General features: G+C 68.1%; 6 protein-coding genes across 6 annotated transcripts in view; 4 read left to right on the top strand and 2 right to left on the bottom strand.

Moving 5' to 3' along the window:
• Positions 1-337: 337 nt before the first annotated feature.
• Positions 338-6,160, top strand: CHLNCDRAFT_144903 (hypothetical protein; the record flags this gene model as incomplete). Its single annotated transcript, XM_005848419.1, has 19 exons — positions 338-357; positions 617-668; positions 829-954; positions 1,100-1,234; positions 1,457-1,540; positions 1,693-1,784; positions 1,971-2,069; positions 2,175-2,257; positions 2,416-2,504; positions 2,694-2,816; positions 3,137-3,676; positions 4,002-4,127; positions 4,361-4,428; positions 4,573-4,651; positions 4,883-5,003; positions 5,228-5,318; positions 5,448-5,583; positions 5,790-5,851; positions 5,995-6,160. 19 exons carry the CDS (start codon positions 338-340, stop codon positions 6,158-6,160), a joined length of 2,292 nt encoding a protein of 763 aa, XP_005848481.1.
• Positions 6,161-8,979: 2,819 nt separating this feature from the next.
• On the top strand, positions 8,980-11,007 carry CHLNCDRAFT_57619 (hypothetical protein; the record flags this gene model as incomplete). Its single annotated transcript, XM_005848418.1, has 3 exons — positions 8,980-9,200; positions 9,557-9,799; positions 9,933-11,007. The coding sequence occupies 3 exons, from the start codon at positions 8,980-8,982 to the stop codon at positions 10,420-10,422; spliced, it is 954 nt and encodes a 317-aa protein (XP_005848480.1). The 3' UTR covers positions 10,423-11,007.
• A 75-nt stretch (positions 11,008-11,082) lies between these two features.
• Positions 11,083-14,204, bottom strand: CHLNCDRAFT_48743 (hypothetical protein; the record flags this gene model as incomplete). The annotated part of the gene is made up of 10 exons (XM_005848219.1): positions 11,083-11,217; positions 11,393-11,547; positions 11,760-11,883; positions 12,079-12,152; positions 12,383-12,530; positions 12,732-12,779; positions 13,020-13,126; positions 13,281-13,360; positions 13,565-13,667; positions 13,856-14,204. 10 exons carry the CDS (start codon positions 14,202-14,204, stop codon positions 11,083-11,085), a joined length of 1,323 nt encoding a protein of 440 aa, XP_005848281.1.
• Positions 14,205-15,383: 1,179 nt separating this feature from the next.
• Positions 15,384-18,306, top strand: CHLNCDRAFT_22490 (hypothetical protein; the record flags this gene model as incomplete). Its single annotated transcript, XM_005848417.1, has 6 exons — positions 15,384-15,593; positions 16,707-16,892; positions 17,068-17,227; positions 17,378-17,637; positions 17,743-17,895; positions 18,184-18,306. Coding segments are annotated over 6 exons (1,092 nt in total), but the record flags the coding sequence as incomplete, so codon positions are not given.
• Positions 18,307-20,766: 2,460 nt separating this feature from the next.
• On the bottom strand, positions 20,767-23,219 carry CHLNCDRAFT_30796 (hypothetical protein; the record flags this gene model as incomplete). Its single annotated transcript, XM_005848218.1, has 10 exons — positions 20,767-20,939; positions 21,126-21,260; positions 21,403-21,540; positions 21,699-21,790; positions 21,981-22,055; positions 22,170-22,327; positions 22,506-22,599; positions 22,711-22,774; positions 22,915-22,994; positions 23,147-23,219. 10 exons carry the CDS (start codon positions 23,217-23,219, stop codon positions 20,781-20,783), a joined length of 1,068 nt encoding a protein of 355 aa, XP_005848280.1. The 3' UTR covers positions 20,767-20,780.
• Positions 23,220-23,535: 316 nt separating this feature from the next.
• CHLNCDRAFT_144896 (hypothetical protein) overlaps positions 23,536-25,090 on the top strand; it is a gene marked incomplete at both ends in the record, with an annotated part of 17,401 nt that continues 15,846 nt past the window's right edge. The window contains 5 exons of the mRNA XM_005848416.1: positions 23,536-23,556; positions 23,709-23,843; positions 23,947-24,006; positions 24,222-24,356; positions 24,517-24,807. Of these exons, the coding sequence (XP_005848478.1) occupies positions 23,536-23,556; positions 23,709-23,843; positions 23,947-24,006; positions 24,222-24,356; positions 24,517-24,807 (642 nt within the window). The remainder of the gene's footprint in view (positions 23,557-23,708; positions 23,844-23,946; positions 24,007-24,221; positions 24,357-24,516; positions 24,808-25,090) is intronic.

Genomic DNA, 25,090 nt, shown 5'->3' with positions numbered 1-25,090 from the left:
TTCGCGGATGCAGCTCTTGTGCAATGTGCTGGTTGCAAGCTGATAGGCAGCGGCGCCAACTCAGCAGAGAGGGAAACCTGTGAGAACTCAGAAATGAGAGTGACTTCTTATAGTAATTTCCCATCCTGTCTGCAATTGCCATCCGCTTAGCCCGCTGGCGGTGGTGCGAGGATGGCGCACAGGCGATTGCTACAGGAGGTCTGGCGGCTAAGCTCATTGAGCTCCACGGCAGCCAGAAGCTTGCAAGCGAGCGCTATCGGGCTCCCAGCGCTGCAGCAGTCGCAGGCCGCATGGCAGGTGCCGTCGCTGCTGCGCCAACTGAGAAGCTCGGCTGCCGATGCTGCTGCGGAACAGCAGGTGAGGCCCTTGGGCGCGCCGCTGGACGCCTCAGGTTTGGGTCGTGGTCAGGCTGGCGCCGCCGCCCGCCTCTTGCCTGCCCTGCCTCTTGCCCCACTGGTTTCTTGCTCCCACACGCTGGCCATCACCACACTCTTATGTCGTGCGGCTGAGTGCAGGAGGGTGAGGGCATCAGTTCTGAGGCCGGAGGCAGGCAGCATCGGGAGCCATCCCAACACCGGCCTGGCGCCGGGCGGGGCCGCCACGGCGAGGCAGGCAGGCCTCCGCCTCGCAAGCCGCGCATCTACGTGCCGCAGCACTGGGAGCAGCAGGTGGGGGTGGGGTGCTGCAGGGCGTGGGCGCCACATCACGACGTGTCGGCCCTGTGGCCGCCGTAGAGCTGCGGCTGGCGGCAACCTGCAAGATGGCTGGGGCTGCTGGTGACCCATGCCCTCCTCCCTGGCTGCCTGCCTGCTGCCTGCCTGCCTGCAGGGCTGGGAGGACCTGGATCTGCCCCTGGTGAGGGAGCTGCGGGGGCATGTGGACAGGGAGGATGCGTGGGAGGCCAAGCACGCGTTTGAGGCGGCGCTGGCGCCCCTCAAGGAAGCGCTGCAGCGGGTGCGCATCGCTTGTGCTTGATTGACTGATTCAATGATTGTGTGTGTGCCTGCGGTGTCGGTTGCTTGGACCACTCAGCCGCCTGACCTCTTCCTGATCCTGACCTGATTGCCCGCCTGCCCACCTCGCCCTTGGTGTGCCTCAGGGGGAGGACCCGCGGGCTGCAGGGCTGGCGGTACCGCCTCCCTACGCCTGGAAGCTGTACTTTGCGGTATTGGCTGCCACCAACTGCCACGCCCACCACATGTCTGAGCTCATTGAGCTGATGGTCAAGCTGAGGGTGGAGCCGCAGGCAAGCCAGCCAGCTGGCAGTGGCAGCGGCGGCGGCGGGGCGTGGTGGGAGGCGCGCGGGTCTTTGCGACTGTATGCTTGTTTTGTTGCGGGCGGCTGTGTAGCATAACGCAGGCCTCACCGCGGCGCAGGCCTCTGTGGCACGCATATCTGCTGCTGCGGGGCGTCCTCACCAGGCCGCCGCCCCTGCCCCCGCCCCCTGCCCGTGCAGCCCGCCTGCTACGTCATCGCCCTGCGCCAGATGGCCAGGCAAGGCATCGGGTCGCCAGCCTACACAACAATCCTGCGTATGAAGGTAGGCAGGCCTGGGGGGCAGCATGGACTCACTGCTGCTGCCGCTGCTGCCTGCTGCTGCTGCCCGCTGCTGCTGCCTGCTGCCTGCTGCATGCCCTCGCACCACCATCCCCATATGGCACTCTCATCGTGCCAACACCACCACCACCGCAGGACCGGGGGCTGACCCCCACGCTGCGCTGCTTCATGTTTGCCATCGAGTCGTGCCTGCGCTGCACCACGCCGGAGCTGACCTACGTGAAGAGGTGAGCCCTGCCTGTCCCGACCCCCTGCCGCCCGCCTGCGGCTGCCCTGCGCCTCCCCTGCGCCTCCCCTGCCGCAGAGGCCGCCCGCCACGAGCCCCCTCCTCCCCTCCTTCCTCCCTGCCTCCCCGCACAACACACATGCCGCCCCACCCTCCCCATCACACACACACACACACACACCTGCAGGATGTTTGATGAGGTGGCGGAGACGGGGCTGGCTGTGCACCCCACACAGAAGTCGGAGCTGGGGAAGCTGATGATGCACGGCGTGCGGGAGCTGGCGCGGTGAGCCGGCGTGGCAACTGTGCGGCGCCTCGTGCGGCGCAGCACGGCGGGGATGAGCCGGTCACCCATGCGGTACCGTGCCGCCTGCCTGCCCTCCCCCTGCAGGTTTGGGCGCTTTGACAGCGCCCTGGCCCTGCTGGAGCAGCTGGAGGCGATGGGCTTGCGGGTGCCTGCTTTCCTGGTGGCAGGTGCGGTGGAAGCGCCAGCGTGGGGGCGTGCCTGTGCCCGCTGCTTGTGCCCGCTGACGGGCAGAGGGTGCCTGGCCTAGGCTACCCCTCCCCACCACACACACACATGCGCGCGCGCGCTCGCACTCCCGCCTCCCCCTCCCACCCTGCCCCTGCAGACGTTCTTCACATGGCTGTGCTGGCGGGGCGACCCAAGACGCTGCTGGAGTGTGTGCGGCGGCTGGAGCAGGCCACTTCCACATTCCAGGTGAGCTGCCATGCTGCCACCTCCTGCCCTCCCCAGCCTGCTCCGGCTCCTCCGTCCAGCCCTTCCCAAAGACCGTTGCCGCGTGCCCACCCGTTCAAGGCAATGGCAGCATGCACACACATACCGCACGCACGTACCGCAAGCACATGCACCAGCAGCCGCCACCCCTCCTGCCCCTCCGCTGTGCAGGAGGTGCCTGGCGTGGGTGAGCCCGTGACGCGGCCTCTCAAGGTGGAGGAGGGCTTGCTGCTGGGGGCGCTGGAGGTGGCTGCTGGGCGGGGGGATGTGGAGCTGGCGGAGGCGACGTGGCAGGTGCGGCGCGGCAGGCAGGCAGCCGAGGGAGGGTGGCGAGTGTTGGGGGATGCTGGAGGGTGGGTGTGGGGAGGGTGGGGCATTGGTGGGCATTGGTGGCAGTGTGTGTGGGGTGGCTGGGCGATCGAATGGGGCGGGTGGGTAGGCAGGAGCTGGGGAGCTCCCGCTGCTTCCCGTCCAGGCGTGCCCGCCTCGCTTGGCCGCGCCGCAGCCGTTGCAGCCGCTCCCGGACCTCCGCATGCAAGCCTCCCTGCCTGGCATCCTCCTACCTACCCACCCGTCCCGCGCACCACCTTAACACACCTCTACATGCGCTGCAGCTTCTGGAGCGGTCGGTGGCGCTGCCCAACCCCCCCAGCACCGGCGGCGCCCTGGCCAAGCACTTGGGCCAGGTGGCGGCGCTGGAGCGGCGGCAGGAGGCGGAGGAGGACGCGGCGGCGGCCGCGGCGGCCGCTGCAGAGGCCGAGGCTTCCGCTGCGCTGCCCGACGCGGCGGCGGGCGCTGCTGCGACGCCGGATGCGGCTGGGGCGGAGGGCGGGCAGGAGGGGCTTGGCGGGGAGGCAGCCGCCGAGCCCGCTGCCTGCTCCAAGCTGGAGCAGTGGGGTGAGGAGCTGGAGGCTAGCGACGTGGCGGCGGCCGAGGCGGCCGAGGCGGCTGCCCGCCGCTTCCGTCCCGACCGCTCCACGCCCGACTCTGCCAGGCTGGACGCGCAGGCGGTACGGGAGGAGGCGGCGGCTGTGGCGGCGCAGCGCCGCGGCATGCGCCCGCCCTCGCTGCTCGCCCACCTGGCGCACATCCACGCGTACGCCAAGGCGGGGCAGCTGGAGGGGCTGTTTGGGGCGGTGGAGGCAATGCAGCAGGTGGGGCGCCGGGGGGCTGCTGCAGGGGCCGCCGCAGCTGCCGTGGTGTGTGTGTGGGAAGGGGGGGGGGACGCTGCCGGCAACAGTGCCGGCTGCCTGGCGGCTGCAAGCGCAGCGTCGAAGGGAGAGGGTCGCCCGCGTGGCTCCTGGCTGCCTGCGCCGCGCAAAACCCACCGGGGAGCCGCCCGCACCCCTGCCTCTCCCTCCCTCCTTCTCCCTCTGGCTCCCATCACCCTTCCCGCCGAGCCCCTGCCTCCCCCTCCCTCCCCTCCTTCTCCCTCTGACTCCCCTCCCCCTCCCCGCTGTTTCAATACATATCATGCAGGCATACCCCGAGGAGGGCGGGGCAGCCTCCTACCACGCCGGCCTGCCCATGGCGGTGGATGCGCTGGCGGAGTCGGAGGAACGATGCGACGCCGCTTTCTTCCTTCTGGAGGCCTGGGCACAGCAGGTGGGGGCGGGCGCCGGCCTGCGGATGCTGTGTGTTCTCGGAGGGTGCGCTGCTGCGTGTCTGCTGCTGGTGCTGAGGCTGAGGCTGAGGCTGACGCCGCGGCGGGGGCGGGGGCTGGCCGACTGCGTTTGGAAAGGTGGGCTTGGCCCCGGCGCTGCCGGGCAGCCAGCCAGGGCTGGTGCACGTCGGTGCAAGGGCCTGAATGCTGCCCCTCTAGCTTTGTGCGCGTGCAGGAGCGCCCCGTCAGCGCCACCCAGCTCAATCTGGTGGTGGCGGCCTGCTGCCAGATTGGGGACCTCAAGTGAGTGAGGCTGTGGGTGTGTGGGTGTGGATGTGGAGAGAGAGAGAGAGAGAGAGAGAGAGAGAGAGAGAGAGAGAGGTGCGAGGTGTGATGGCATTGGCGGCCCTCCCCGCTTCATCCCACCGCCGCTGCCGCCTGCTGCAGGCGCGCCTTTGAGACGTTTGATGCGTTTGAAGGGCTGGGGGTGGCGCCGGATGCCGACACATACAACGCGCTCATGCAGGTGTGTCTGAGAGAGGGAGTGTGTGTGTATATACACGTGTGTGTGTGTGTGTGTGTGTGTGTCTCATCAGCGCATTCTTCTTGGCCTGCCATGCCTGCGGGAGCACTCCCTGGTCTGCTGCCTGCCACCCGCTGCAAAGCCAAGGGTACCAACACCCACCCACCTGCCCGCCCGACCTCGCTCGCTCACACGCGTACACCCTCCCCGTGTCCTCCCCCCCTGCTGCCGCAGGGCTGCATCGAGACGGGCGACGTGGGCACCGCCCACAGGGTGCACGAACAGATGCAGGGGGCAGGCGTGGAGGCCAACGCGCACACACACCACCAGCTGGTGAACGCGGCGGTGGTGGCTGGTGAGTGGGTGCCTGTGTGTGCGGCTTCGCGCAGCAGCTGCTGCTGTGTATGCGTGCGTGCCTGCGTGAGTGTGCGCTGCCAGAACCGCCACAAACGCGCCCCATGCCTGCTGCCTCGCTCCGCCCTACCGCCTTACCTGCGACCACTACCTGCCACCACTGCCCTCCACCACCCCGCCACTAGACCCAGCGCCCGCACACCCACACACACCCACCACCCGCAGGCGACATTGCCGGCATGATGGAGTCACTGGAGGCGCTGGAGGCGGCGGGGCACACGCCGCGCCTGGCGCTGCTGGAGAGATGCGTGGCACGGTGCGCCGCTGGCGGCTGCCTTCCTTCCATCACCGCTCGCCTCGCACTTGTGCTGCACTTCCCTCCTTGCTGCATCACACACCCACACACTCGCACACCCGTGCGTGCCTGCTGCTGCCGCTGGTGCAGGGCGGAGCGGGCGGGCGAGCGGGAGCCGGTGAAGCAGCTGCTGCGCCGCCTGTTCACAAATGACTACCGCATTGTGGGCATCGATGCCAAGGCACGCTGGACTGCGCTGCGCTCTGGATGCCGTGTGGATGCGCCTGTGCTGTGCCGTGCTGCTGTGCTGTATCGTGCTGCTGTGCTGTGCTGTGCTGTGCTGTGCTGTGCTGTGCTGTGCTGTGCTGTGCTGGCTGCTCTCTGCGGCGTGCTTCCCGGTCTGTGTGGGTTTGCCGTGGTGCTTTAGACGGCTCCCCCCCCCCCCCCCCCCCCCCCCCCCCCCCCCGCACACATGGGTGCCCTGCCCTGAAGGCCCGCCGCTGGAAGCCCGAGGGCGGCATGGAGATGCTGACTGGCAGCAGCAGTTGGTTCAGGTGGGGATCCTGGGCCGCCCTGCACACCGGTTGCCTGCCGGGAGGTTGCGCTGGCTGCATCGAGGCATGGCATGTCATGGCATGCCTTCTTGGTGACAGCTGGTCAGCGCAGGTGAGTAATACTGTACCGCCCTGTCTTGCAGCCGGGAGGAGGTGCTGCGCGAGATGCGCAAGGACGAGTCCATCAGCCGCCGCATGACACGCCGCAACTTCCCGCAGATGCAGCGGTCGGAGCAGGCAGCCCAGCGCTCGGCGCAGGCAGGCCAGGGCCACGCTCAGGAGCAGCAGCAGCAGGTTGTGCAACAGTAGCAGCAGCAGCAGCAGCAGCAGCATAAGCAGCGCCAAGAGGAGCAGGCAGCTAAGTGGAGGACATAAGAGTGAGGGGGATCTACAAGAAAGGAGATTTGTTGACAAATTTTAAGGATTAGTGGACTGCCAGGCATGTAAACAGATTCACGCAGGCAAAAGGGAGCGAGTTGGCTAGCACTGGTCCTGAATTTGGACCGGCGCAAATGTTATCATACATGCACACTCATTCATATGCATTGCAGCGGGAAAAGACCAGCACACATGCTTTGATGTACGCACCCAAACAACACACACGGCCCCAGCGGATCAGCTCCAGTTGGTGTGGAAGGTCATCGCATCGGGCGGCGGCCGCCAGCCCAGGTCGGAGCGGGCAGAGCGCTTGGTGGGCGCCCACGGCGCCTGCTGCCCGCGGCTGCCGCCCAGGCTCCCCACGCCCCCCCATGCCGCGGGAATGCCCGCTGGCGCCGCCCCGACGCTCCCCTCCGCCGCCGACTCCTGCCCTGCGGCATCGCCGCACTGGTCGCCGCCGCCAAAGTCGCCGTCGCTGCCGCCAAAGCTGCCGTCGTCGTCGCTGCTCAGCCTCAGCCCGCAGCACAGCCCAGAGTCGCCGACAGGGCGCAGCCCGTCTGCGCTGTCCTCTATGTAGTCACACAGCCGGTCAAAGGAGGGGTAAGCCTGCAGCTCGTCCCGCGCAGCCCGCACCTCCCCCGCATCCAGCAGCAGCACCCGCCAGCTGCACCGCTTCAGGATCTGCGTGCAGGCACGCCGCAGGATGGGCCGGCCCCTCCCCTCCAATTAGCAGACAGCACGTCTGTTCTCAGCGCTGGGCCAGGGCAAGGCAGCAGTACCAACAGCATGCCAAGCAGGGCGGCAGGTCCAAGCGGCAGGCTCCCCGGCTGCAGCCCCATGCACAGCGCGCCGCCTGCACATGCCTTGGCACCGGACATGCAACTGCACCCGGCCCTGCCCTGGCCAGCCAAAGCTAAGCATCCGTCACGGCAGCGCAGCACAGCAGCACCCACCTCCACCTGCAGATCCAGCATCCGACGGTACAGCCCCTTTGCCACAAAGCGCCCTTGTGGGTGCAGCCTGAGGTAGGTGTGCAGGCACACCTCCAGGCCCGAGCGGTCTGCAAGCAGCAGGCTTGATGAAGGGGAAGGGTATCAGCTGCTGCTGCTGCTGCCCGGTGCTGCAGCATCAATTGAAACTCGCACATCTCCTACTTACACTGCGAGGCACCCGATTCCAGTATCCTGCACAGAGGTTGTGAGAAGGGCTGATGGGGCAGTGCGCTGCTGCCGGCACTCGCCAAGCGGGCAGGCAGGGAGGTTGGCAGGTGGTGGACTGCTGCTTGGCTCCAGAGCTGGCATGGCGGCGAGCGCCAGCTGGCCAGAGCATCAGAGCACGGCCCTCCCCTGTCCCAGCACCCACAAGCATCCACCCAGCCTGCCAACAACCCTGCTGCTCACCACAGGATGGTCAGCAGCACCTCGGGTGCCAGCTCCTCATCCCCCAGCTTGGCCCGGCGGCACAGCACCAGCATGCCTGCACCACAGGCGCGTACGCACAAGCCGACGCGGTGCATGGCGCAGTAGCACCCACATTAATGCCAAGCAGCAGCTGGGGAGCACAACCACTGCTCCTAAGCAGGCCCAACCATAGCTGCTGAGCAGGTGGGTGCTGCCCTTGCTGGACCAGCCTGGCGGCACTCAGTCGAAGGAGGTTGACTGTGGTATAGATACCTGCTAGGGTGAAGTCTACTGTGTCCAGCCCGCGGCCCAGTGGGTGCAGGCCGCACTGGTGCAGGCGTGTGACGGCACACAAGACCGGCGAAGCGAGCAGCCCGCGGCGGAAGGAAGCCAGCAGCCCGCCGCTGCCCGCCTGTGGTGGCGCAGCAATCTCGGCAAACGGGCCTTGGTTGCCGTCGATCGCGGTGTTGACGGTTGACCAGCCGTTGCCTATGAAGCTGTCGTTCTCCTGGCTGCTGCTGATCATGTCGAAATCGTCTGCCTCGTCGTCACCCTCCTCCTGTTCGAACAGCGGGTTGGTGGTGCCGGCGCCACAGGCGGCATCGAACAGTGGGTTGGCCTGCAGGGGCTGGGCGAATGAGTGTGGTGCCAAGGGGCATGGCTCGCTAGCCTGGCCGCCCTCAGCCTAGCAGCCAGCCACCTCACACTCGCCTTAAAGCCAGGCGAGGGCGGCGGCTGGTGCTCGCCGCCGCGCGGCATGACCTTGGCACGCTTTGCGGTGCTCTGGCCCTGCAGGTGGCAGCTCCCCAGCTGCGCACTGCAGCCCTTTGAGGCTGCGCTGCTGTTTGGCGAGCTGCACGCTGGGCTCGCCCCGGCCTCGCGCTTCAGACCAAAGCGAGCGACTATGCTTTGCACAAATTGCATGCGGCCGCGACCTCCTGGCTTCGCAAGCCGACCAGGCTCGCGCGCATAATGAGAGAACGCACAGGCTCCGCTGCCCCATGCGGGCGCGCTGTGGATGCTCAGCGGGATCGGCGCACCCATGCAGATGGACCATTCCTCTCGATGAGCGATGCCAAGAACACTCGTTAAGCAGCACAAGCCCTTAAACTGGAAGACCCTGTCAGCAGGGCGATTGTTACGAGCAAGCACGGTGGCGCGGCCCGCGGCGGGGAGCGTCGGGCACAAACGAACTTGGGGGCACAGACGAACTTGCAGACGGGTGCAAACGTACCCTCCACCCCAAGGGTCCGCTTGACCTCTTCCCTATATTTTATTAAAGGATGCTCACAGCCCCCCGCGCTGATGATGTCGGCGACTCCTGGCGCCCGTCGGACGCCTGGCGCCGCCATGGGCCTGCTGGGATTTAAGGTGCTCGTCTTTTCTTTCGTCTGTGCCGTTTGTCATCCTCTCATACCAACCATCCTGAAGGACTGCCAGCCGAGGCTTCACGGCCGCGAAGTGGCGCCCCGCCTGTGCCCCGTCCAGGAGTGGGCCGCATCAATCCCCGGTACACACAGCGGGGCCTCTGCTGCAGACGGGCCCGCGGGGGCCGGCTATGACTCGCTGCAGTGCATACGCCGATAGCAGCGGGGGGCTGGCAGGAGGGCCAGAATTGGCCTTCTACACGCGGTGGAATGCGTATTGCGCCAAACAGACGACTGGAGAGTGGTGCACCCTGGTGAGGCCGTCGCCGCCGGCGCCGCCGCCTGGCGTTAGAGTTCGACCGCAGGCTCGCAGCCATTGCCTCGACGATCTGCATTGCTGGCCGCCAGCCATGGAATCAGTGCCTTGCCGCCCCGTCCCTGTCGCAGGCCCTCTATGTCTCGGCCTTGATCCGCCTCTACCCGCTGCTGTCACCTGTGGGCTGCGCCGCGCTCCTCGCCTACTGCGCCGGCTGCGCCGCGCTGCTGGCCGTGCGGGCCAGCCCCTGGCGCGACAGCTTTGCCCGCTGGCGCGAGTGGCCTATGGCGGCCATGCGGGTTGGTACCTTTGGTCTGGGGCTGTCCATCCCCGGGTCGGTGCTAACTCAGCAGCTGCTGGTGGCAGCCGGGGCACCCGACGGCGCCGACGGCTGGGCCGATGTGGCCACCCACCTGGCCTCCCTGCTGATCCTCAGCGGCGCCGCGGCCATGCTGCACCACGGCCTCGTGTGGCGAGTGCGGCTGGGGTGAGCCAACGGCGGTGCTGGCGTGGTGCCACCAAGCGTCATGTGCTGCCTGGTCTGGCTGCCGCGCTCGCTGCGTGCTGCACGCATCCATACCGAGCTCACCTACCCCCGCCCCCGCCCTCCGCCTGTGCAGCTTGGCTGCCGCCGTCAGCGCGGCCATAGCCGCGTGCGCGCTGCCTTCCAACGAGCACATCTGCTCCACAGAGCTTATGAGCAGCCCGGCGGCGCAGCGCGGCACGCACCAGGCGTATGCGCTGGTCAGCGCGGTGGCGTGCCTGGTGCCGCTGCCCATCTCGCGGCTGGTGGCGCTGGACGGGGCGGCAGAGTGCGGCGCGCTGCTGGCGTGGTGCCAGCTGGGCGTGGGCCTGCTGTGCCCGCTGCTGTACGAAGCGGTGACCACAGCGCGCCTCTTCCGCGCCCACCAGCAGCAGCGCGAGGCGGCCGGCCTGGAGCGGGAGCAGGGCGCCCACGCCGCGCTGTTTGAGTTCATCGACGGGCTGACCCTGGACGGCTGCGCCCTGCACACCGGCCTCATCTGCTGGGCCCTGCTGTCCTGCGCCTTTGACTGGTGCAGCTACCTGGCGGGCGCCGCCGGCCCCGCGGCCCAGCAACAGCTCGTCTGAAGTGAAGTGCCCGGTCCAGGAACCCATCCCATCTCATCTCATCTCATTCTATGAATCCATTTAGCAAAACCTAGCCTGCATCCATTCAGCAGTAGGACCTAGCCTGCATTGCACCTGCAAAGTGACTCACTACGTGACGCCGGCCCCGCTGCTGTTGAGAGCAGCTGGTGCGGCATCCTATCCCTGACCTTGCTTCCCCTCTATCATGTTTGCAATCACTAATACACCTGCACACTTCCCTGTATTGCACCAAGAATCAAACCAGCTGCAGCTGCGATGCAATGCGCCCTCGCTTTGCTTGAGGCCCTCTCCCTCCTTGGTTCTGTTTCCCACGCCGCCAGGGCAACTGCTCCGCCCTGTCTTTCCTCTGCTCCTTTCCATCCTTTCCTCTGCTCCTTTCCTTTTTTGAGAGGCTTTTGAGAGGCATTCTGTTGAGAGGCGCTCGGTGCGCCCTTTCTACCACCCCACTATCTTGTAGAGCATTGGGTTGCGACTCGACGCTATACTAGCCATTGTCAGGGCTGCGAATCGGACTAACACATGCCCATCATGCATCCGCTTACAGTGTAAACAGGCAAACAAGAGAGCAGTGCTGAATCAAGCAGTGCTGATTACGGCTGGCTGTGCGGCCAGCCTGTGCCGACGGCGCGCGACCGGGGCTCATGCCACCCGCACCAGCATCTTGTTCTTCTTACCCGCAGCGATCAGCACCAGCCTGCCGTCAATGAGGTCATCCTCCCCAAGGGCAGCCAGCTCGTCATCCACCTTCTCATTGTTCACCCGCACGCCGCCGCCCTGCAGCGGAAGGCGGCAGCACGTGTCGGCGTGCCGCAGCTGGCACAGGCCAAGCAAGAGGACGAGAAGCACCTACCACCTGCGCCCTTGCCTTGCAGGGCGGGCAGGCCACGGGATCCCAGGCCGTACCACCCACACACGCAAAAACATGTGCTGCACACACACACGCGCTCACCTTGATCATGCGCCGCACTGCCGCCTTGCTGGGCTGCATGCCCACCGCCACCATCACGTCCGCCAGCGGGGCTCCGACCACCTGGTCGCGGGGCAGCGAGGCGGAGGGGGCGTCTCCGGCGGCCGCCTCCAGGGAGTCTGCATCCAGCTTGGTGGCTGCAGGCACACCAAGGGGGCGGGGCGCAAGGTTCAAGGGGCAGGGGGCAGGTCAAGAGGCAGCAGGGTGGGGTAGAGGGCGGCGGGGCAGGTGGCACGGGAGCGGTCTAGCCAAGGCGCCCGGCTGGCGGCCGGCAACAGGACAGGGCAGCCATGCGCAGCGGCAGCAGCCCTTTCCACCCCCCCACCCCCGGCTGCCCCAGTACACCCACCCGCGCCCGGCGCCAGCGCCTCTGTTGCCTTGAGTGCCTGCCGCAGCCCCTCCTCCCCGTGCACAAAGCGTGTCACCTCCTCCGCCAGCCGCCGCTGCGCCGTGTTGGCCACATAGCCGGGGCTCTGCATGCGGGTGGTTGAGTAGCGTGGGCGAGGTGTGTGTAGCACAGGGGTGGTTGGGTGTGCAGCAGGCTGTCGGCCTGGCATGGGGCAAGCAAGGAGGCAGCGCAGCCGCGGAGGAGGAGAAGCTAGCTGGGCGGGGCGTGGTGTGGGTGACAGGAGGGGTGCCGGCATCTGCCAGCGGCAGCCCGCACGCACCTGCATGGATGCGCCCAACGCCTCAATCTCCTCCAGCGGCAAGAAGGTGAGCATGCGCAGGAACTTGAGCACGTCTGCGGGGCAGCAGGGGGCAGGGCATAGCACGGAGGCAGTGTTTGCCGGGGGATGCGGGGAGGGGGCGGCACACTGCGAGGAGAAGGGGACAGGGCCGCTGCCGGCCACAGCAGCTGGATGCTCGCGCGCCTTGCTGCTGCGCAGCCGCAGCATGCCCGCCTGCCTCCTGTGCAGCAGCCGGCCCCCCAGCAGCACGCCCAGCTCACAAAAGCGACGGCCAGGCCCACACCTGCGTCTGCGGTCTTGAACAGGAACTGGTAGAACTGGTAGGGGCTCATCATGTCGCCGTTCAGCCACAGCGCCCCACTCTCGCTCTTCCCAAACTTGCTGCCGTCGGCCTTGAGCAGCAGCGGGAAGGTGAGGCCAAAGCATGGCTCCTCGCCGGTACCGCCGCCGCCGCCCGCCTCGCTGGTACTGCTACCGCTGCTGCTGCTGCTGCTGCCGCTGCTGCTGCTGCTGGCTGCGCCGTCCTGCTGCGCGGCGTCGGCGCCCTCCTCGCCCTCCTCCGGCCCGCCCAGCATGCGGTGCATCAGGTCTGTGCCCGCCAGGATGTTTCCCCACTGGTCAGAGCCGCCCACCTGTACCCTCACGCCGTACTGCCGCCGCATGTGCACAAAGTCGTAGCCCTGCATTGTGTGTGTGTTTTGGGGGGGGGGGGGGGGGGGGGGGGGACCAGGGAGGCAGGACACATGGTGTGTGAGGTGAGGGCGGTGTCGACAGGGTGTGTTCACTGTATGGGACGAGGCGATCGCACTAGCTGAGCAGCACGGCAGCTGGGAGCGGCTGCGCAGCCCCTGAGGCCCACCCACGGCTGCGGAGGGTCCCCCAGGGCCGTCCCTGCCCGCCATCTTAACCCACCCACCCACCTGCAGCAGCTGGTAGGTGAACTCTGTGTAGGAGATGCCGGTGTCGCTCTCCATGCGCTTCCGCACGCTTTCCTTAGCCAGCATGGTGCCCACGCGGGCGTACTTGCCTGCAGCGGCGGGCGCAGGCCGGGCAGTGGTGGGGCAGGCACCCCAGGGGATGAGGCCAGCCAGGCTGCTGTGCCTGCCAGGCAGGCCCAGGCAGCCCTGTTGTGACCGCCCCTGCCCAGCTCCCACACGCAGCCCGCTCCCTCCCCCACGCACCGATTTCCCGAAGGAAGGTGAGCAGGCCCATGCCGCCAAACCAGTCAAGGTTGTTGAGCACCAGAGGCTCGGGCAGGCCGCTGCGGCAACCAGGGGTTGGGCAGCGCGGAAGGGCCCAGGGAAGCAGGGGTCAGGCAGCATCATCGGGGGCCAGGCAAGCAGGGGAGTTTCGACTGGCGCACATGGTTGAGTTCAGCAGAAGGAGAGGCAGCACAGGCAGCGGCCAAACTGCAGCGCACACGCCGGTCGCTGCCCACGCCAGCCGCACCCACGCCGCACCGCACCTGCCCGGCGGCGGCTGCAGCAGCGTGCGCAGCGTGCGCTCTATGCCCGCCACATTCCGCTCAATCACCTTCTCGCTCAGCACAGGCCGCTCCGCGCTCTTGCCTGCACCGGGGAGGGAAGGCCAGAGTGCATCAGCGCACCAGCGGCAGCGGCGGCGGCGGCGGCAGCGGCGCAGGCGAGCATGCAGAGTGTGCAGGCATCGGCTGTGTCGCTGCCAGGCTTTGGCTCCCATTTCACCACTGGCGCCGGCTGCACCGGCTGCACAGGCTGCACCGGCAGCATTCACGCACCCGAGGGGTCCCCCACGCGGCCGGTGGCGCCCCCCAGCAGCGCCACTGGGCGGTGGCCGCAGCGCTGGAACCAGGCCAGCACGATGATGCCCAGCAGGTTGCCCAGGTGCAGGCTCTCTGCGGTGGGGTCAAAGCCGCAGTAGGCCAGCAGCTGCTCCTGGGTGCTGACGGCGGCGAGGTCGGGAGAGGTGACGTCCTGCAGCAGGCCGCGCGAGCGCAGCGCGGCCACGACATCCTGGAGCGGCGCGGCGGCGGCGGCGGCGGCCGACGCGGCCGCCTGCTGCTGCTCCACGTCCACTGCCGCCGCGCGCAGGCTGCTGCTGGCCAGGCCGCGCCATGGCTGCCGCATGCTGCCGGGGCCCTCGGCTGCCAGCGGCCTGCACCGAATACCAGGACAGATGGTTTGAGCGAGCAGCGACTAAGGCCAGGCAGCATCCCGCCGCCGCCGCCACCGCACTTGCGGGAACCACGACCGCCGCCACATGCGCCGTGATGGATGCCATGTGATCACCTCCCCAAGCCTACAGACAGGCGGCCGGGCAGGCTGGCGGTCCTAAACGCCCGGCACTGCGCCACAGGTCGAGCCAGCAGCCGCCCCACGCTGGCCAGACCGCTGCCGCAGCATGCCATGATATCACTGAGGGACGGGAGGGCCCCAGACGCGGCAATGCGCGAATGCAAGGGAGCGGGCAGGGGTGGGGAGCGGGCAGGGGTGCCTGTCCACCCAAACGTCGGCCGATTCCCTAACAAGCTGACTGTCGACTGGCGTTGAGCACTGCCTCATGTGTGGGGCACACGTGGCGACAGCCACCCACACCAACCTGCTCCTCTCGCCTGAAGAGAGGCGCAGAACCATAGAGAATTCACATTACCTGCTAGGAAGGCCCAATTGGTGGCATTGGCATTGCGGGGGCATCATTTTGATGCGGGCTGTTTCAGGAATGCTGCTCACCAGGCGGCTGCAGCCTGGGGCGGCCACTGTTGCGTCATGCAGCCAGAGGTACCTCGCCATGGCTGCATTCGAGCGGAGGCGGCGGCAGCTGGCCCCTCCGGCTGCACCGCCGCCGCCGCCGCCGCCGCCGCCGCAAATGTCAACGGCAGCAGCAGCTTGGTCACCCTCACGCAGCGCTACGCCGCGCTCGTGGCTGCTGGAACCCTCAGGCACGACCCCCACCAGGAGGCCTGCGTGCAGCGCCTGGAGGTGCTGCGGCAGGAGCTGCGGCGGCATCACGCCGCCGTGGCGGCCTATCAAGCTGAGCACGCCGCGTACCAGCAGCGGCGGCAGGCGCTGGCAGCGCGGCTGGTGGAGGAGGAGGAGGCACGCCTCCAGGCAGAGGAGGCGGCGGCGGAGGAGGCGGCAGCCAGCAGGCTGACCGGAGTGTCGGGCTGGATCAGCGCTGCGCTGGAGGCGCCCGAGGAGCCGCAGCTGAGCCCGCCGCCGCGCCGCACGCGCCACCAGCGCCGCGTGCTGGCCAGGGCTCGCGTCGAGCCGCGGCTGGGGGAGCAGCTGGGCCTGCCGCCGGCCCCTCCGGCGGCGCCCAAGGGCGTTTACCTCCATGGCAGCGTGGGCAGCGGCAAGTCGCTCGCCATGGACCTCTTCTCGGCGGCGGTCCTGCGGGAGGGCACGGTGCCGCACCACCGCAGGCTGCACTTCAACTCTGCCATGCTGGAGCTCCACAGGCGAGCGCCGCGCCCTTGCATGGATGCTGAGGGGCGGCTGGACGAGAGCAGGAGCGCTGTGCTCATGCCATGGCCACGCCGGCGGCATGCCGCCCTAAGGCGGCATGCCGCCCTAAGGCGGGCCCCTCCCTTGCCGTCGTGAACCGCCGCTCTGTTGCCCCGCCTCACCCCCACCCACCCTTTGGAACGTGCAGCCGCATGCATGCCATCGAGAGCGGCCGCATGGCGCGCCAGCGGCAGCAGATGGACGCATACGCTGCGGCGCTGCGGGAGCAGCAGGAGCGCGACCATGAGCGGCAGCAGCACCAGCAGCCGGTCGGCCCGGCAGCGGCAGGAGAAGCATCTGCAGGCACAGGTGCCGGCGGTGGCAGCAGCAGCAGCAGCGGCAGCAGCAGCACCTGGCAGCAGTTACTGAGGCTGGACCCCATCGCACAGAAGCTGCGGCGCAGCAAGCTGGCGCGGCTGGCCTACAGACGGCGAGCCGCCGCTGCCCGTGCATGTCTTGTGCTTGGGCGAGCGCTTCGTTGACGATGCATGCCTCACTCCCACCCACGCCGTTGTTGCCCTCGCTTGGTCCCCTTTCCACCAACTCCCGCCTGCCCCCCTCCTGCTCACGGCTGCCTGCCTGCCTGCCCCCCTGCCTGCCCTCCTCCCTGCAGAATGATGCGCGACAAGGTCAGCCGCTCCCCAGACGAGCACTCTGCCGCGCTGGCCGCCGCCAACGCGCCCGTCCTGCGCGACGCCGCCCGCGCCCTCATCCGCAACTGCGACACCCTGCAGCTGGCGGCCTCTGCAGCGGCGGCAGAGGGGGAGGCAGGCGGCGGCGGCGGCGGTCCCACCCTTGCGGCAGTGCTGTGCTTCGACGAGGTCCAGGTGCAGCGGGCTTGTGCCTGCTGCTGCATGTGGCGGCGGCTGTGTCTGCGGCCTGCGCCGGGTGGTGCGAGTGTCGACGCCCGTTGCTCTGTGTGTGTGTGTGTTCGTTAGCGTCACCAGGGATGCCGCTGCGCTGCCGCTGCCCACGATGCCCTCATCCTCTGCCGTGCCCCGCTGCCGTGCCTCACATGCGCTGCTTGCAGGTCACCGATCCATTCACGGTGAGCCGCGCCGCTGCCTCCACCATCCGCGTCCCTCGTCCCTCTCATCCAGCAGGCGGTTCACTCCTATGACACAGCCTTGGGCTGTGCCCAGCCAATGGCCGTGCTGCTCCATGTGTGCCTGTGCCAGCCTTGTCCTGCCTGGTTGTCCCTCCTTCCTCCCACAGGCGGTGGCGCTCAAGGGTCTGGTGGAGGCGCTCCTGGCAGAGGGTTGCGTGGTGGTGGCCACCAGCAATCGGGCGCCCTGGGAGCTGGACAGGCACGTGCGGGGGCAGGCCGCGGGCAGGAGCTGGGGTCCTTGCTTGCTCCTTGTGGGGGCGTTCTGGCAGCCGCACCTAGCCCTACCGTTCACCCGAGCCGGCGACAGCTGCTACCTGTGAGCTGGCTCGGCATTGACGCTGCCAGCCTGCCTGCCCGGTGCCCCGTGTGTGCAGGCAGGGCCTGCATGAGGATCTGTTTGAGCACTTCAGGGCCAGCCTGCAGGCCGCCTGCGACGTGGTGTGCCTGGATTCGGGCCGCGACTACCGCCGCCTGCTGGCGGCATCGACCCTGCTGCGGCCGCTGCCGGCAGCAGGGGCGGCCGCCGGAGCTGGCAGGGGTGACAACGGCACCACTGGGATGCAGCTGGGCGCAGCAGCGGCCCCGGCGCCACACGCTTCCTACTTTTTTCCTCTGGGCCCCGCCGCCGAGGCCGCGCTGGAGCACCAGTGGCGGGCGCTGACGGCAGCAGGCGACCAGGCCGCGCCAGCCACTGATGATCGGCAGCAGCAGGAGCAGCAGCGGGGCGCCGGCAGGGAGCTGGGCGTGATGTTTGGGCGGCGGCTGCACGTGGCGCGCTGCGCCGGCGGCGCCGCGCGCTTCTCCTTCCCAGAGCTGTGTGCGGTGCCGCTGGGCACGGCAGACTATGTGGCCCTGTCCCAGACCTTCCACACAGTCTTCCTGGAGGGCGTGCCGCCGCTGAGCATGCAGGCGCGCGGCAGCAGGCCTCGTGGTGGCGGTGGTGGTTCTGTGTCGTTTCAACCCAGCTGCTGGGCAGGCACAGCGCGGCAGGCGCAGCGCGCCCATGCCTGCCGCGCTCCGCTCCACCCTGCGCCGCTGTGCTCGTGCACGCAGGTGCGGGACCAGGCGCGCCGCTTCATCAGCCTGGTGGATGAGCTGTACAACCACCGCACCCGCCTGGTGTGTACCGCCGCCGCGCCGCCCGACCAGCTGTTCTCGGGGGCGGGTGCCGAGGGGGAGGGCATCCTCGACCTGGAGGGGCTGCAGGTGCGCCTGCGTGTGCGGCTATGCGTGTGTTTGTGTGTGTGGTGTGGTGGCGGCAGAGTGCTGCGTGTGTGCGAAAGAGAGGACTCTCAAGAGAGTGTATTGGGCATGGGGCGTGGGTGTGGGGTAGGATGGGGAGGGATGTGATACGCCATGCCTCATCCACTGCCCCGCCCTGTCCCAACCGCCCTGTGCCGCCCGCAGTTTGAGGGCGCCGTGGAGGGCGCCCGCCTGCGGCGGGATGTGGGCGCCCAGGGCGGCGTGGCGCCCGTGGCGGGAACCCCGGCCGAGGCGGCCGCCGCCGCGGCGCGGCTGGGCGGCGCCGAGGAGCGCTTTGCCTTCGCGCGCGCGGTCAGCCGGCTGTACGAGATGCAGGGCGAGCTCTACCTGGCCTCCCGCCCTCGCCAGCCGTAGGTCGCAGCCGGCCCTTCCCCGGGGTCCCTTGCCCACGGGGTCCCTTGTCCACGGCAACCCACCCAGGCCGGCAATGCCCTGACGGATGCGAGACATAGATATGCCGCAGCCCGTCTCCACCCGCCTGCTGGCCACGTTCCATTTCATCATGCCCTCGGGCAAGCGTTTGTTAAGCTGGATGAATTTAGAATGAGAAAGGGTTTAGGGTCCAGGGCACAGGCTAGGATGGTGGATGATCATGAGGGCCGCCGCCGTGCCCAGCTGCTCAGAGCCCCGCCACCAGGCCAGGCCTGCAATGCCAGGCGGGCATCGCGGCGTGCGAGGCTGGGGTCTGCCTCCCGGCTGCCAGGCGGGTGCGACCGTGGCTTCAACCGCCACATAGGGTGCCAGCAGGTAGGGCCGCAGGCCCAGCACGCTGCGGCGGCAGTAGTGGATACCAATGGCGGCGTTGGCGAGCCTGGCCATCTTCGCCAATTGTATCTACTACTGCAGGCGAAGCACGTGGCCTGTGGCAACACCATTCCAATGGCGATGCCCGCCAGCTGGGCGTTGGTGGTGGCAGGCGCGGGGCGGTGGCGTAGTCGCAGGAGGTGGGGCGATCCCAAGGGGCAGAACAACGTTGAGGGCCTGGGGCAGCCCAGCAGCGCCAACACTCTGATCGTGTGGTCGTTCAATGCATCCTACGCTAGATAGGTGTTACAGTCACCCCGCTATGATAGGCCGCGTGAGCAGACCTTGGGCAGGGGGCACACGTGATCAAGGTGTACGCTGCACACCACGCATGCGGCCTGCTGCCAACGACCACATAATCGCTCCCTGGCGAGCAGACTGCGAGGCCAGTGCAGCCAGGGCCAAGGCGGGTGCCACACAAACCAAGTGGGCAAGCAGGGGCAGGGCCCCTCGCCGGGGAGGCGGGCAGGCGGGCGCGGCGGCGGTGCCATGCCAACTCAGCAAGCCCATGACCTTGCAGTGCAAGCTTTTGGCCCATGGCCACCAGTCTTGCTAATTCAACTTTTGCTTAACTTAATGCAGTGGCTGCAAAATGTGTGCAGCGGCCTGGCGGGCCTGTTTGCGGCCCAGCCGCGTGCGCCCGCACAAGGAAGTGGGGAACATTTCGAATTGCGCATGGTCGTGCGCCAAGGACTCCGTGAGGAGCGTGCGAAGCCGCCAGAGCAGCGAGACCCGCAGCGCCTTCTCCAGCTGCGCATTCAGGGCCTGCAGTTAGGCATAGAGGAGTGCGAGGTGCGAGGGTTAAGCGCTGCACCGCGAGGGTTAAGCGCTGCACCGCGCACCGCACCTGGCCGCCTCCGACGCAGCCCGGGAGGCAACCTGAGTACCGCCCCGAGCAGTCAGCGCGTGAGTTGGGACTCAGCCCATGTTCGCTCCTTCTGCACAGTTCCGGGCCGCCATGCTGGAAGGCAATTCTCGTGACTGGCTGGCCGCGGCCGGTCAGGCACACTGCTGTTTGGGCGGTGGCCACGCAAGACGGCGGCTGGCTGCCTCTTGTGCAGCTCGGGCTGAATTCTACCGCACGCGGCTGCGGCAGCTACATGAAGAGCTGAGCGCGGTCCTGGAGCGGCGCCCGATCAGGCTTGTGGCAGTAGCACACCTGGAGCTTCCTGAGGGGGCAGTGGAGGAGATGCGGGGCGTGCCAGCCATGGACCTGTGTTCCACCTGCCACAAAAACTTGCACTTGGTGAGTAGAATGGTCGTCCATTCACTCAGAGTGTTTTTCGTTGCGAGGACGAGTGTTGGGCCGGTTGCAGGCCGGGGGTGGCGACAGGCAGGGAATGGACGGGGCGGTATGCAGGCATGGCTTCAGCTACGTGTTTGAGCCTGTTCACCTGGCTCCTGCAACTGTTTCGTCCCTGAACTTCACTGCCTGCCCGCAGATAGAGACTTGGGAGGAGCTGTTGCGGCAGACAGAGCAACAGTGGGTTGATGGGTACCGCAAGGTGGGGCTGCTGCCTGAGGAGACGGCAGCGGCAGCAGGACCAGAGCAGCAGCCGGGGCTGGCTGTTGCGGGGGCATCGGCGGCGCAAGCCAAGCAGGAGCAGCAGCAGGAGGTGCCGGCTTCAGACACGCCCACAGGGGTGGATCTGCAGCAGCGATGCCAGCTGTGGAACGTCGTCAGAGGAACCTGAGGTGGAGGAGGCGGCGGGCAGCGAGAGCAGGCGCCGGCGCTGCAAGCACTTGAGCAGCGACAGGGGGCTGCTGCTGTTTCCGAGCTGTTGGCAGGAGCAGATTAGCCCGTGGCTGCTCTGTGCGCGCTGTACAATCAGCACGTGCAATTTCGTCCCTGACCCTGTTTACTGTTTCATTCCAGCCTGTTGTGTGGTACCGCCAATTGATACCTCCGTTTGCCGCTGTTGGAAGCATGCGATGTGAAATCGCGACCCTCCTGATCCCCACCTGGCCACCTCTTCAGTTTGAGCTCCGCAGCTGCAGCCCCCCCACAGCACGTGGCCCATTCTTTACAAATTGAACATGACCTTGATGGCCCCAGTGGCGTCCGCCCGATGCGCCGTGTCAAACCCCCGCAGCACCTCCGCAGCGCTGAACCCAAAGCGGTGGGTGATCAGCGGCTTCACATCCACACGGCCCGAAGACAGCAGGCTCAGGCACAGAGGGTACTGCGACAGGCGTGGGAGGGGAGCAGCCGCGATCAGGAGGGCAGGCCTGGCGGTACAGGCTGGTGCCACCCTGCCTGCCGTGAAAACAGGAGGGAGCTTGCCGATACTTGGTCGAATCAGGCATGCATGCCGCAGAGCACGCCCTACCCTGCTACCGCCTTCGGTGCTGCCCTGCCACCCACTCACGGTGTTGCAGTACCGGAAGCTGCCCAGAATGTCCACCTCCCGTATGCATGCCTCGCCCAGCCCCAGTTGCATCTCCTCCTGCCCCATCCCCACCAGCACCACCTTGCCGCCGCTCATGCAGCTCTTCAGCGCCGTCTGCAGGGCAGCACGCGCACACGGCAAAGGTGGGGGGCAGCCAACCGCTCCCGGCGGCCAACCACGGCTGAGGCAGGCGGTGGCGGGTCCCTTGAGAGCAGCATGCACTGCAGCGACAGCTAGCTGACTGCACGCCCCGCACCTGCATCGTTTGCTGGAAGCCGGCGCAATCCACCACCACGTCGAATCCGTCGGGAGCGTCGGCCGCCGCCATCAGCGCCAGCGCAATGTCGGCGGGCTGCTGGTCGGGAGACACCTGCAGCGCCGCGCTGGCGCCCAGCTGCACACAGGGAATGTGGCGCTGGGGCAGGCGCAGGTGTGGGGTGCGCCGCAGGGATCATGCCTGCACCAGATACAGGCTGCCGGCCGGGACTCGTGGTGTGCTGGGTGCAAACAGCCAGCCACCACCTGAGCCGTGCGTTCGCCCACCCAGCCCACCTGCCTGGCCAGCACTAAGTTTTGTTCCTTCAGGTCAGTGACGGCCACAGCATCAGCACCAAAGGCGTGTGCCGCCAGAAGCACCACCAGGCCTGCACACACGCTCGGCAGTATGGCCAGGGCCGCGGGTGGGAGGGTGAGATGCCAGGTGAGGCCTAGCGCTGCTGAGAGAGAGAAATGCCAGCCTCAATGGAGTTGAGATGCATGGAGACAGGGAGGCGTGCTTTGGCAATGGCACGCAGGAGGGCGCTGGCCGGGGAGCAGGCGGCGGGCACATCTCACCGATGGGGCCTGCCCCCATCACCGCCACCCGCTTGCCCGGCGACACCCCGGCGCGCCTGCATGCGTGGACGCCCACTGCACCAGGCCACGCGCACAGGGCTGGCGCATGGTCACCCCACATGGGTCAGCCCGGGTCGTGGGAGAGGCGGCAGCCAGCGAGAAGGGGACCCGGGCGGGGCCGCACGTCACCTGACAGCGGCTCGCACATGGCGCCCTCCTCGTGGCTGACCCCTGCCGGCAGCGGGTAGCACCAGTCTGCGGGGTGGTCCACCAGGGAGGCCAGCGAGCCATGGATGGGCGGCGTGGCAAAGAACCGGATGGCGGGGTCAAGGTTGTACCGCCCTTCCCTGCAGTACCAAACCGGCACCAGCAGCAGTGACAGCAGTGCACGGGACAGGATCGGCCAACCCCTCCCTGCAGCGATAGCGGCGGCAGCGCCCCGGCAGCGCTGGCAGTGCAACGCCAGTGGGATGCTGGGAGCACCACCTCAGCGCCAGAGCCATGCGGCGCGCAGGGGCGGCCCACCTGCTGTGGCGGTGCCCACAGCATGGGACCCCCGGCTCCAGAGCCACCCTGTCTCCCACCCGCAGCGAGTCCACCCCCTTGCCCACGGCCGCCACTGCAGGGGCCACAGAGGAGAGGAGCCGGAGGCATGATCATGAGGGGGCGGCACAGGCCTGACGCAGTCACGGCACCTTGCCGGTACTGCAGGCAGCCAGCCGGAAGCCACCTGTGCCTGCAGACTCGTGGCCGATCACCATGGGCTGCTCCACCACAAACGGGCCGATGCGGCCCTGCAGGGCCAAGGGACAGGCAGGCCAGGGCAGCAGCACACGGCTGAGAGGTGCCAGGGCATGCCGAGTCGTTGCTTGGAGGGCCCAGGCGCCCGAACCAGCCGGCTGGGAGCGCTCGGCGGCAGGCGGGGAGCGCACACCCGCTTCCAGTAGTGCACGTCGCTGCCGCAGATGCCGACAGCCTTGATGGCAACCCGCACGCAGCCATCAGGAGGTTCCCCTGCAGTGCCAACAGGGGGAGCAGGCGTCCACACGCGGTGGGTGCGCGCGCCGCTGCTGCTGTCCTCGCTGCCGCCCACGCGCATTGTGCTGCTGCCTGGAGCTCTCCGCCGGCCACAAACATGCGCTCGTTCTGATCAAGGGTGAAGGCACCTGTGAGAGGCCAGGGCTGCACCCGCAAGTCATCAACGCCGTGTAGCACCGCCGCAATGTTCTCGGAACCCATTCTGTTCATCTGCAGTTACCTCCGATTAACGGGGCGGGTTTCGGAGGAGATCTCGGTGGCTGTGTTGCTGATGTGTCATCGCAAGCATACGAGCGCCATTTTGATTCTTTAATCGTCCCCTCCTGCATTGTGAGACTTCCTGATCACGATACGCCATCGACAGAGTCGGGGAGGGGAGCAGCAATTTCGAGATCGCTTCCTGAGGAGCCCCCTAACCTAACAGGACACACCATCGTGCTCACGCCCGCACGATGTTGCGTGCACCATAGCAGGGTGCTGCAGCGGCACCTGCACAGGCGCCATCTGCCTCCTCACGATGGCCACGGCGGACTGGGAGGTGGGCCGCTTGCTCCTGCCGCTACTGGGCACTTGTCACATGCAGCGGGAGGCGAATGCGCTGCAGTCCCGCGCTGCCGCCAACCACATACCGCCGCCGCCGCCCGTGCCGCCGCCGCCGCATGCTCGTCCACCCTGCCCTGCCCCTTGCAGGCTCCTGTGGTGTTGCGCACGCTGCGGAGCCTCCTGTCTGAGAACGGCGACAGCGACGCGCCGGCGCTGCATCTGCCGGGCGTGGCGGGAGGGGTGTCGCTTTCCAGAGGGCAGCTGGAGGCGTTGGCAGTACAGGTGGGGACGGCGGCGGTCGAGGGCTGACGGCTGATGCCGGTGTTCCGCTGCCCGCTCGCCTGCCGCCAGCACCCACCTGCCGCCCATCTCTCCTGATGTGCAGCTGGCGAGCACCCTGCTGGCCAGCGGGCTGCGCCCAGGGGACGTAGTTGCGCTCTCAGACGTGAGGCCCCGTGTGCCGCCTCTCGTCTCCCTCGGTGCCCGCCTGTGCCCGCGCCGTGCAGCCCACAGTCACGCCTCGCAGCTTGCGTCCCCTCTCCCTCGGATCGCAGCCCAGCGCCGCCACGCCCGCGTCCTGCCGTGACTCTCCCCTTCCCTTTCCCCTCCCCTTTCCATTTACCCTTCCCCTTCCCCTCCCCTTTCAACACACCCGCACAGGACAACACGGCAGAGTATGTGGTGGGCGCGCTGGGCGTGTTCTGGGCGCGCTGCGTGCTGCTGCCCGCCAATCCCAACTACAAGGCACCCGAGTTTGGGCAGACGCTGCGCGACGGCGGCGCCCGTCTGCTGCTGGTGGGGCCACCGGCCGCCGCCGCAGCCGCCGAAAGCAGCCGCCGGCAGCAGCGCGAGCCTGTGGGCTGGCCTGGGCGCTGCCTGTGAGGTCGGGTCGTGTGGGACAGAGAGAGGCAAGCCCCCCGAGTGCCACCCTTCAAGCCTCCCTCGTGCCATGCAGCTGCCTGCCCGTGGCATTCCCGAGGCGGAAGAGGCGGCAGAGGAGTGCGGCGTGGCAGTGCTGCGGCTGGCGCTGCGGCCGGCTGTCAAGGGCGGCGCCGCGCCAGCTGGCGGCGCCAGCAGCCTGCGGCTGCGGGCCCGTGCCAGCCTGGCGCGGCTCTCCTCGCGCCGCAGCGTGGCGTCGGCACCGCCCGACCCCGGCCCCCTGCGACTGGACTGCACTAGCCTCACTCCAGGCTTTGCGGTCGCCGACCCCGCATCCCTGGCTGGGGCAGGCCTGCAGGAGCCGCAGGTGCGACGGCCGGCAGGCCGGCAGCCTGTTGCTGTTCCACCGCCAGCCACAGGGCAGCCACACGCAGCCAGCCAGGCTGGTGGCCTCCCAGCTGCCTTCCAGCTGCCCTCATGTTTCCCCAGCCGACCTCCTCCACACACCTGCCCCCAACCCGCTCCCGCACACCTGAACCCCAACACACCCATGGGCCCACACACACCTGGGTCCCCTCACGCTCCTGTATCTACAAACACCTGACCCCACACACACTCCTGAACACTCACACACCTGCGCACCTGCCCCA

Source organism: Chlorella variabilis (assembly GCF_000147415.1).
Source record: "Chlorella variabilis unplaced genomic scaffold CHLNCscaffold_8, whole genome shotgun sequence".
NCBI lineage: Eukaryota > Viridiplantae > Chlorophyta > Trebouxiophyceae > Chlorellales > Chlorellaceae > Chlorella > Chlorella variabilis.
This window is presented reverse-complemented; position numbering and strand designations above follow the sequence as displayed.